General features: G+C 35.9%; 1 protein-coding gene across 1 annotated transcript; it reads left to right on the forward strand.

The window, feature by feature from the left end:
• Positions 1 to 1,682: 1,682 nt before the first annotated feature.
• On the forward strand, positions 1,683 to 10,556 carry LOC144436250 (uncharacterized). The gene is made up of 3 exons (XM_078124994.1): positions 1,683 to 1,853; positions 5,576 to 5,650; positions 7,361 to 10,556. The coding sequence occupies exons 1-3, from the start codon at positions 1,791 to 1,793 to the stop codon at positions 8,462 to 8,464; spliced, it is 1,242 nt and encodes a 413-aa protein (XP_077981120.1). The 5' UTR covers positions 1,683 to 1,790; the 3' UTR covers positions 8,465 to 10,556.
• The last annotated feature ends 2,014 nt before the right edge of the window (positions 10,557 to 12,570 follow it).

The following is a 12,570-nucleotide window of genomic DNA, read 5'->3' on the forward strand; positions in this document are numbered from 1 at the left end:
CACAGTTCGACTATAGCACAAACATATGTATTTCTGTCCCTCTCTTTCCGATCTGTGTCATATAGTAGTTATATGGTCGAATTCTGTCCCGTTCCTTAATGTTGGGAGTTGTCATGATATCATTTGGCATGTACACAGCTAGCCTAACATAATGCTGCCCTCAACGTCTGAAAAGATTATATTCATGCAGACTATTTGAAATGTTTATAGATCTTGTGGGTATTTCACTGAGTACATCTATCTCAACAGAATGTATCAAAATGGAAATACACCCTGAGACCGAGATAACCATTAGACAAATGTATATATATATATATCATGCTGTTCGGGACCTTTGCTGTATGAAAACTAATTGAACCACATCTCTCTCAATTATAGAAAGAAATACTATTAGTAATACGTATATGTATAAAAAAATTAATTGAAAAAATGACTTCTTTCTGTCTGTCGATCTACCTACTTGTCAATCAATCAATCAATCAATCAATCAATCAATCAATCAATCAATCAATCAATCAATCAATCAATCAATCAATCAATCAACCAACCAACCAACCTACCTACCTACCTACCTATCCATCCATCCATCCATTCATCCATCCATCCATCCATCCATCCATCCATCCATCCATCCATCCATCCATCCATCTATCTAGCTAGCTATCTATCTACTAGTATCTATCATATGTGTTCTGTGTATGTGAGAACAGTTTGAAGAGTGTCATTTAAAAATATTACAAGAACACCTTATCGCCAGAATCGACTAGAAAGTAAGCCTTACCTTGAGAAATACGTTACATGCCTACTGTGTGCGCATCGCGACTTTCAAATAAATGGCTAAATGTGAAGATGAGGGAGATTTCAACAATGACGCTACCGACTGTACTAGGTAAGAAATCTTTGCTCCGACCCCAACCTAGCTAGCTGCGCCCTCGAAAACCGGCATTTGTTTCAAGAACATGACCGAGTACCTTTCGTTTTTCAAGCCCATCATCTTTTACTTAGTATAAGCTTATAGGGCCTACTAAAATGTAAAAAGAGTTGTCTGAGACACAGGCGCTCGAATAAATCTGTGTGGTTGTTTTTAATGTACAGTAAATATTTACTATACATTAAAAAAAAACCCACACACATTGATTCGAGTGCCTGTGGTCTGAGATAAAACGTAACACGTGGGAATTATAATCAAATAGAATCAAACAAATAAATTAGAAAACATCAGAAATTGATTATTGTGACTATTGTATCAGTATGAGTATACTTTTTGAAGTATGACAAGATACCCAAGGCCAATTTCAAATCAGCCTGCCTGCTATATACTTCGCCAGAGAAATTGTCTATGAATTGCGCCCCCAAGAGGCTGTCTCTGGGAAATTACAGTTGAATTCAACCTGGACTACTTTATTGATGCCCGGGGGTCATTAGTTACGGATTAACCAAAGAACTTTACTCACTGCTAGTACTAGTATTTCTGATTACTATCATGGGTATTGTTTCTTATATATACATGCACATAGTAAATAAAAGTGAATTCTAACCACCGGATTATCAAAAATACAATAGTGACATTGGCTGGCTCTTCCCATTCTCAAACATTCGTACAGTCCACAAATTCTGGCGACGTCATCTTCGGCCATTTTCGGTAGTTTGACGTCATCTTCGGATGCTGGACCATCCCATAATATTCTCTTGTATCTAGACCCTGCTAGGAAGTGCCGTGATGCCTGACAGTGTGAGAGGTAGCAGGGCTATCGCACATCGGCACAAATTGACCGACAAATTACGGTCAAATGCCACCAACTGTACATCAGATCAAGGAGCAGCTGCTGAAAGCAATAGATAAGGATGCAAATGTAAGGATATAAGTATATTTAGTGGCTCGGGAGGGTACTTTTTCGACGAGAAAATTTCTGTCTATCCCGAAGATCGTTAGTGCTGGTGTTAACGCACACGATTATGATGGAAACGGGATGGTAAAACCAGTTCTCTTTTTTCGCAATATGTCGGAGTTTAGTCCAGAAATGACAAACCCAGTGGAATCTATGAATTTTCACGTTGCTCCGTGGCGTGAGATTTGAGTGTACAGTGTCTTTAGAGCGCACAATTGGACCTCGCTAGAGAGAGTCGACGGAGGCCTTGTGAAAGGCAGCCATTTTGAATTTGCATAGATTTGTGTAATGGCGTCTGTGACCGTGTGTATGTGACAGTGAGGATGGGAACAATCACACTTGATGCAAATCAAGGAAAATGTAGCTGCGGTATTGCAAAATTGAATCGAATGTTGTAGCAACCTCTAACATGCATATGCATATCAAAATAAGATAAAAAGTATGTGTTTATTATGTATCAGATATATTAGCTACCATGCCATATGATCATTTTTTATCGTGAATATCTGACATGCAAAGTGAAAACTCTTTATCATTGCACTGGATTCTTGAAGATGTTAATGTATGTCATTCAAAAGACTACAGTTTTGTGACGGAGTTGCAGAAACTAACAGTTATTTGAGCCTGAAGTACTGATTCGGTCCATATGTTCTGGAAACAAGAGTCAGTTGCCAAGGTGATTTTTTTTTATCATCATGGCTTCGTGCAATTCTTAGTATACATGAACAGTATCCTTTTATGCCATATATTATCTTAAGAGTATCAGAATTTGTTGTCAGATGCACAGTTACTGAACTGTATGTCTAGGAACAATGGCTTTATAAGCAAGCTGTCTAACATGATTACAGCGTTACATAGCCAAAACGATACATAATTGAATAATGTAGTGATGATTACTGGCAATCTGACTCAATTACGTTGTTTCCTGTGTGCTAATGTAACATTGAGATGCTCTCTTATGCATGACTGAAAGTATATGTATTGACATTCACTTTAAGTTGTGTGGTGATGAAATGTGTTCAGCATATTATACAGACTAGTGACTTTGCCAGGAAGACTGTTTTGTCACTTGAATTCAGACATGAATATACACCTGTGATAATTTGTTTCATTGTCAGCTGTTTGCATTTGATTCATGCAGCCAGCTTGTCAGGTGACATAGTGTGAAAGGTCTACCAGTACTGACAATTCTCAGTTTTTTTTTATTTGATAGTTGTACACCAGTTGTGTATATATAGTATTTTACATGAATTTCTTTGTTGTCAACACTGCCAGACTTGTTGCAGGCCTAAGATTCAATCTCATGTTCTCAAATGAGTGCTATCTCATCAGTGTAGCCATGAGGATTAGTTGGCTAGATCATTCTTTTTGTTCAGAACAAAAATTTTCTGTAGCGCTAGAGACAAATATTTTTTACACCTAAATTGTAAGCCAAATCCAAAATGGTCGAGGTACAACATAACGCATACCTCAGTAGCACTAGTAGTAGAGATGTGTTTGCTGTCAACATTGTTCTTTGTTGTCTTTACTAATAGTAATAGATGTAGAATAGTGGACTGACAAGTTATTCACAACTCAAATATGATGAATCAACACTCAAAGCAAACACATTTTATTGCATGCGGTGAACTTTGACCCCATGGAAATTAACTATTTCAAGACCACAAATGAAATGTAAGAGCCTTGTAGCAGTTATCCTGACCTAAGCCCAGACTTTCTAGCTGGAATAAAGGTACACTTATATAACTGTAAATTAGCTTGATTAAGGATGCCAACAAGTTGGATAACAAGAGGCATGTATTTCATAAGACATTCTTGTAAAACTTGTTTTTAATTGTCAAGCACAAGTTTATACTTACCCTTTTAATGTTCTTTCTAAAGTCAAGGATATTATTGTATAAAACAGATGACAAGTATATGTGTGTGTTAAACCCAAAAAACCCATTTAAAAAAATTGAAACTATATCATATATGTATGCCATGAAACTGTCTGGTGCCTTTGCTTGATACTATGCAATTCACCATTTGGTTATCATGTATAGGTCAGTGTGGTACTGAAATGATATGATGTGTTTATAGTTCATGATGGGGTTTGGTTTGGAGTTCTTGTAAGTTGACTTGTTGAAGCTGCAGTTGGTCCTGCTATTAGATAGAGTAGTATAGGACTCTGTTCTGATCATTGTCCCATTAATTTTCTTCTTCTGGAAACTTGAACTGGAATCAAGGTCGTTGGTTTGAAACAGTGCATTTATTTCTGATTTAACCATACGAAAGTAAATATAATTTATGTTCCTATAAATGCAATACTAGATGAGTTTTAAGTTACATTTACATTCAAATAGTGTATTGTGCTTCATGTCCCTCTACTTTATTGAAAATGTGATAATGGAATGATACCCAAAACGTATCAGCTGAAAGTGATGTAAAGAATCCATGTCATATGAATTGTGTAACTGTTAGATATCCCGTAGATCTTGGGGGGGGGGGGGGGGGGGGGTTCATTCTGTGGGTGTACAGTATAGATAGATAGCCTACAGATCTTGGAGTATATGTTCACTCTGTGGGTTACAATACATTGAGTTGTGACAGAGTAAAGCAATGCAAGTGTACCATGAACTAGAATATATGTCTTCAAGGAATACATCTTCATGTTCTTGATGGCCTGATTATACAGAGAAGTCTATTATATGATCACTTCTGATCACGTCAGAATCGCCTTACTTGTGGCAGGTGTTGTACCACATGGTTTCCCTAATTATACCTGTGGTGAGAATTGTCATAAGCTAGGGAGTCTTTCATTTTGAACATTAACATTCAGCTCGTCTATTGAGTTTTGTAGCTTACATTCTGTCAATGTAAGGAGTAGTAGTCTTCAATTCTGTCAGTCTATGGATTGGTGACGCCTACACTCAAACAGTCGAAGGAGTCATGAAGCTTACTTTCTGCTAGTTTAGAGAGTTGTGAAGGTTCAATTCTACCAGGCTTGGAAGTGGAAGTGATGAAACCTACATCCAGTCAATCTACAGAGTTTTGAAGCTTGCATTCAGTCAATGTATGGCATCACAAAGCTTATGTTCTGTAATCTAGGGAGTCATGAAGCTTACATTATGTCAATCTAGGGAGTCATGAAGTTTACATTCTACCAGTCATGGTAGTTGTGAAGCTGTACTTTAAGCCAATCTAGGGTTCTGTGAGTCATGAAGCATACATTTAGCCTAGAAGAATAGGAAGTTATGAAGCATATGTAAAGTCAATGCGTTCTAATTACTTCCTTGTAGGACTCCCAAGTCAGGAATTAGTGAAGAGAGGGTTGTGTATTCACCAACCGTAGAGCAATCTGGAATCAACAGTGATACATTTCAAGCAAATGAGAGTTGAGTTGTGTAGTATTAGAAGTTGTACATTGATGATTCTTTTTGACAGGTATCTATTTGTATGTACATATTTTGCTTAGATATTCATATATACTAGACTCAAACAGGTTGATATATTTGTCACCCTGATTGTCAGATGATGCAAGTTTTGCTGCACCATCAAAATTTTCTAAGTTTATGACAATATTTGACAGGTACTGTGGACATGAAAAGTATGAACTCTTAAAGCATCCCCCAGGGCTTTTTCATGATGATGAGTACCCTTGTACACAGTTTCATCTTCTGACTTAAATTCTAATATTGTACTTTCAGGTGGTTGATATGGCTGGAGTGGTGGAGGTCATCTCCGTATTAGAAAGATTTGCAGTAACCAAAGAGGCCTTAGAGGTGAGTTTTGTTATGTCTGTGTCTTCTTCCTCAGACATGTCGTTGTCATTGCCCATGTGGTTAAACCATGTACCTTTTATCTTCAGGGTTTGAGCCCAGTTACCCCAAAAACGCAGTTATCCGAGTCACTCAGTTTTCTTCCTGCAGAAACACTGAACCCATGAGGGATGAACATCTTTCGAAAACAAATGCTAGAACTGAAAGAGCTATTCAGTACAGATACAGATTATTAGAACTTTGATGAAGTATTTCTGTTTGTACAATCAGTCTAATATCTTTCCTTAAGATTTATCACCATGGTAACAGAAATGGGTAAATTATACGGCTTTATAGTACTTCTCCAACAAGTTGGTTTGCTACTCTTGTGTGAATGCAAGGAGAATGTTGCTAGAGGTTCTTCCCTTTTGCTTTAATTTATGAAAGAAAATAAAAACTCAATCGGGTTGGAAGTATAAATAGGGTTTCTAAAGAACATGGTTTGACAACTGGAAAAAGTTGGGTTTGGAGCTAAGCTCCCAATTTGATGGGATATATTGCAACTTCACTTTTAACTGTAATTTACTGATATTAAGTTTCTTTCAGTTTGAAAACATATGATCTATTTCATTGATGTACAAGGATATTGTAGTATGGTATGACAACTATTTAAGCAAGCAATCTAAAGTATGCCAAATGTCATGATGATAAATTTATTGATATTCTATCTATGAATTTAGGAAAGATGCAAGGACTAAAGGAGTTGAGAATTTAGTAGATATTATACTACGCTCTTAAATTTAATTTTGAATTTAAAAAAAGACAAACCGACAGTCAACATAAATGCTTATATTGGAATACAGAGTTTGCTATATATTTCAAGGACAAGCCAGTTGTGAAAAAATACTTGTTGACCAGTTAAAACACAGTATTAAAAGTTAAAAACTGTACATAATGTAGCCCCAAGGCATTCCGATAAATTTGACTATGTTTATACATATGCCAGATGGTTCAGTGAAAAGGATTCAAATCTTGTTTCTTAGCAACAGGAAGACCATATGAACTGAGGGACAATGAATGGGATATGGTGAATCATGGTATCTTGATAGCAAATCGTGATTTTTGCTTTGGTTTACTGACATGAGAGATTGATTTACATTGATGTCAAATCTGACTTGCATACTGTATATGTTGAAAATATTCAAATGCAACTTTGCAGAAATTTTGATTCACTTGCTGATATTATCATGTGATGTGTTTCACTTGTCGTGAAATAGAGTGTTTCTTTTTGTGCTAGTTCCCATCTTTGTTTCATTTGCTGTCCACGAGAAGACTTCTGGTGTAAGATTGACTGTCCAAAATTATGATGTCACAGGTTTTAAAACTATATGTATGCACCGCGCAAGTCCGTCAAGTCATTGAATTTCAAACCAATCGTGGAAAAAGTGTGATACGCCCATTTTCAGTCATAAATTGTTAGGAAATTCCCCCAGTCTAACAGATAAACTTCCCCATGTAACAAGTAAAGTAGTTGTTTGGTGGGAAGGTGTACTGCTGGAACTTCTGTATAAAAATTTGTAATTTTGTATGAAAGAAATCTCAGAAACAATCTTGTGAACACTACAATAAAAGTAAATGCAGGGGACCCAAAGCTAAGTGTAATTTGACACTCCGTACTATTAAAACTTCCATCTTCCTTTTTGCGCTAATGTTATTTTAACATTTGTTTTACAGGAAACACGGTTAGGAAAACTGGTAAACGACATTCGAAAGAATACTAAGAATGAAGATTTATCCAAACGATGCCGAAAGCTTTTGAAACTTTGGCAAAAATTATGCATTCCACAACCACCTAATGCAAATAGACTGCCACGAAGTGGAAGCGGTACTTCATTGAATGGCAGTAATACTGCACCTTCAAGTACAAAGACTTCTCAACTAGAAGGCAATAAAATACCTGATGTCAGACCTTCTACAAGTCAGACATTAGGCAAAACAAATATAGCTAACAGGAAAAAACGGCGAGCCGAGGAACTTGGGGCAGATTCGCCAGGATCTAGACCTCCAGAAAAAAAGAAATTTTCAGCTGCTACAGATCTTGTTTCAGACAGTGACCTTGTGAATGGACTTCCAAATGATGCAAAAACTGTCACTTCTGCGGTCTCTGCAAAACGTATCAAAACCAAAGCCAATACACCAACAGGTAGTTTATCAAGTTCAAGTCACTTATCACCTAAACGCACCTCATCACCTAGACCACATGTCAAGTTCAAAGCCAGTACACCAACATTACGAAGGACTGAAAGCTCTTCGAAATTTCACAAATCTGATTCTGCTCCAGATTTAAAATCAAAAGCATACACAAGCTCCTCTTCAAAAAGAGAACAATTTTCAGGCAGTAGTCATAGTAGTTCTAGTACTTCTGGCTCTAAAGACATCAAACAAAGTGGTAGTGAGTCATCATCGCATAAGAGTGCCACTGAAACTAGTCTTGAACCTAGAAGTGAGTCCAAAGACGACTCCATTCATATACATTCTGAACTTAGCTCTGAGCAAAACAAGGAAGCCGAAAGTACAAGTCAAAGTAGTGATATTTTGTCAAAATGTGACGATACCACAGAAGAGGTTGCAAAAGAGCCATCGTCGCCACCGCTGCCACCACCACCACGGAAGGAAATCACTGAGGATGATGTGAAAAAGTTACATAATGAAAATTGGGAAGGGGTCAATGGTTGCTATGACAACCAGGGAGAATGGCAAGACTGGAGTAACAGTCTTGTTGTGAATACAAACGAAGACAATGTTTTACACATACTGCCTTATGTTATATTGGATTGAAGCTATGTTTACTGCCTGGCCCTCCAGAGGGCGCTCACATACACAAAAAATTGTGCCTGATAAGGGCACTGACATGACACACTTGGTCCAGTAGAGGCTGCCACACAGTTATCACCTTTTCTTGTCCTAGCCTTATTGACAGATGTCATTGATGTTCTTAACATAATGAGAATATTTTCCTTTTTGTGTATAAAGTAAGAAAATTGAATTTAAAAAAAAAATGATTTTTTTTTCTTGAGAAAATTCAACTTCACAAGCATTTTCAAAAAAAGCTTGGAAATATATTGCTGCAAATACACTTTGTATGAATGCTGTCGCTGTTAAACAAAAGGTATGTGTATGCAACTGATGTATTAAACTTGCGAAAATTTGATATTTTATATTCTGAATTTTTCTACAAATCATAATTATATTGCCAATAGCTTTAACAAAACTTGGTGAAAACTTCATTTCACGGTATTATTTTATAACAATGAGAAAACCAAACTAAATGTGGTCAGAAATTTTACTCCGGGCCAAAATTGTTTCATCTCACATGATCTTGATAAGTTATTTGTCAAACTGATATTTTACAGTTGAGGATGACAAAATAATGACTTAAATGTTACTATAGGGATATGAAAGTACATAAAATGTATATCACTTTTTACTGAGATTTGAAAGACACACTCGGGAGGTCATGTCTACCATGTCAACCATCCAGCCACTGGTTTGGCCAAAACAACAGATATCTGTTTACTGCTTTCAACTAAGATGTAGTATTCTTGATAAGAGATTAGCCATTCCAGTGAAAAAAAGTTATGCAATTTTCTATGATTTTGTAGGTGAATCTCACTTATCATGTGTGTATATTTAACAAAATTACTACTCGCACAACAAAAATAGTACAGTTTCATAGAAATACAAATAGTTATCTTTGATGTCACTTCCTAGCAAATAGTTCAATTATGTCTACTGAAAAATTTAGTGTTGGTCCCATCCCATGAACTCAAATCTTCTAAAGAAGCATGAAATACTTGCGTGCTTTTAGTAACAAAATTTTATGCAAGCTACGTGGACGTACAGTGCAATATATGTATATGCCATTGCTTGAATACCCGGTATACATTTTTTATGACAGTATTTATGCATATGCATGGATCTGTGTGTATGCTTGCATCTGCTTTCTGTGTTACGAGTGAAGTGCTGAGGTGAAGCCCCATACATCAGGGCAAATCACATTTTTGCAATAATAAGTGCAAATGTTCTTATGTTTATGATGATCACATTTGAAAATAGACCATAAGAAATGTTGTGTTGTTCAGCCCTCTCTCTATGAAATGGTAGCTGGTAGGATGGCAATACACATCATATCTGACAAACTCATTTGAAAAGACTGATGGATGTCGTAAGTTATCAATGTTCGTCTTGTTTACACTACTTACAGCCAGTACTGATTCTATTGCTGTTATTGATAACTTTTGCAACAGAAGTCGGACTAAGTCAACAACTTAGACAACCAAAACAAACAGCTTCTTCCCACAAAAGGAAGAATTTAATATATCAAATATCAACCCTCAATAAATGATGTTCAAGAAACGTTGACTAAAATCAAATGAATGGCCATCATTACTCCCCTTTTACTAGCTAGTATGTTTTTAGTTCATTTTCCTGTTATTGTGACATTTTCTACTATGTGGTGTTTGTTACTCTCGCTATATGATCATGAAACACTGCAGACTTTGCTATACACTGACCAAAAATTTCCATTTACTAGTAAAACATGACTTTAGAAGTTCATGTGCTTCAGAACACATCAGTTGCATACATTTCCACATATTCAACCCCTCTTGTCCTGGTAACGTGAAGTTGTGCTCCAAAATACTTAGTGAATCTTTTTGAGTGTATTTGTGAATTTTCTGTGAATTATCCATCCTCCGCACTGTGTGGCATGTCTTAGTCAAACGAAATATCATCACCACCAACAAAATTGTATTTATTACATCTGTCTTAAATTTTTGTACAGACATTTTTTTCAGTTGACAGCTCAATTCTGAGTAGCAATGTATGTTGATGTTTGATATCAAAATGTACATAATTGGAGGAATTAAAGGACAAACCATCAACAGAATTGAAATATACTTACTATGTGTATGTGTTTTTCATTGTTATGAAATGGGTTAGTGTGTGTGTGTGTGGGGGGGGGGGGGTTATTAGTTTTCCTTACAACTGCCTAATTCAACACATGGAATTATGACGACGATCTTTGCTGACATACCACCATCTAGAATAACTAACTGGTAGCATCTCAAAGCTGTGTATCCCATTTCTAAAGTTGTGTAAAAGGGAACAACACCACTCTGGGAAATGCAGTCATTTTCATAAACTATGGGTTCTGGAGAGTCTTTTCATGATTTTGTGTACATCACCTACAATTACTTGAGATTTCAGAAAAACATCAAGATGATCTTGTGCCTGTATAGGATATCTTTGCTATCACACGGCATCACGAGAGTTAGCAGAAATAATATATTCAAGTTTCCCAATGAATATTCATGAGTTCTACACTGAAGGGTATAGGCACTCGGGATTCCTGAATATTCTGTGTGCAACTTGAATATATTATTTCTACTGACTCCCATGATACAAAAGCCCATAGCAAATTAAAGATAAACATATTCATACATCATCCATGCACACACACACACACACACATTACATACATATGTATGTGCATACGTACGTATATTACATACATATATACATACATGCATAGACATACATACATACATACATACATACATACATACATGCATACATACATGCATACATACATATACATACATACATACATACATACATAGACATACATGCATACATACATACATACATACATACATACATACATACATACATACATACATACATACATACATACATACATACATACATACATACATACATACATACATACATACATACATACATACATACATACATACATACATACATACATACATGCACATACACAGACAGACAGACACAATATTCCAAAACTGATAAGATTAGAACTAACTCTTAACTTTATTTCTTGACCTAGAAACTTACATTTTGACTCAATAAATTACAAAAGTAGAAAAATAAAAGGAATTTGTGAAACCCTTCAGATGAAAGCCATAAAAAAGTAAGGTAATCTTGCTCCAATTTGCAATACACTGTAAAGTTCTAAGAATCCTGTACTGAGTTGAATGCATAGTATAAAAATAACTAACCTTGAACAGAGTCTCTCTCTGATAGAGGAATTGTTCTCCAGAATAAACATTTTTTATTTTTAAAACGTGACTGATTTCAGAATTGAAGTGGAAAAATTCACTTCCCTTCGACACTCTCCCCAAACCTTGTATTGGTTATTGCAAAACTCTCAACATCTGTAGCCTACCACTATCAGTATACATGTCATATCAAGCAGCTAACATTCATAGTGTATTTCAAAATACAATGAATAAACTTTATTCTTGTTTGGAGTTTTTTTTTTTTTTACTGATGTTCCTCTTTTCAGTAAAAAACAAACTACCAGTGAAAGTACTTGATTACTTCCCATGCATATATCTTTTCTGAAATCACTGAATGTCAAATTCAAGTATTAAAGACAACAAACAATAAACGCATTTCAGTGTGAACTTGATTCCTTTACTAACTGCTGAAGTATTCCAAAGTACAAAATTCAGGAAGTGAAGCATTTGGCCCCAAATATTGGTCTTGTACATCCGTATTCTGGATCAAGTCAGCTGTGAAGTATATATTTATGGGCTAGATCAGAACAATGGATTGAGACTCGTGGTCCATGATATGTATTAGGTTTATGCTGTTTATGTTAGGGGGTTTTACCATATCACATCCCTAACTTAACCCTAAACTGAACTCCCTAGCTTAAAAATAAATCACTCCATTTTAGCAAACTCTTAACAGTGTAATCTGCCCCCCATTCATAACAAACTGTTACATGAACTTCACAAATAACTTAAATGCAGACTTTGGATTTGAATTAAAATCTGATTGTGAAAATGACTAGTTTGGTAGAGCTATAGAAAAAGTTGGTTCAGAACATAACAAATGATCCCATGTAA

The sequence above is a fragment of the Glandiceps talaboti genome, chromosome 6, assembly GCF_964340395.1.
Source record: "Glandiceps talaboti chromosome 6, keGlaTala1.1, whole genome shotgun sequence".
In the NCBI taxonomy this organism is placed as follows: Eukaryota; Metazoa; Hemichordata; class Enteropneusta; family Spengelidae; genus Glandiceps; species Glandiceps talaboti.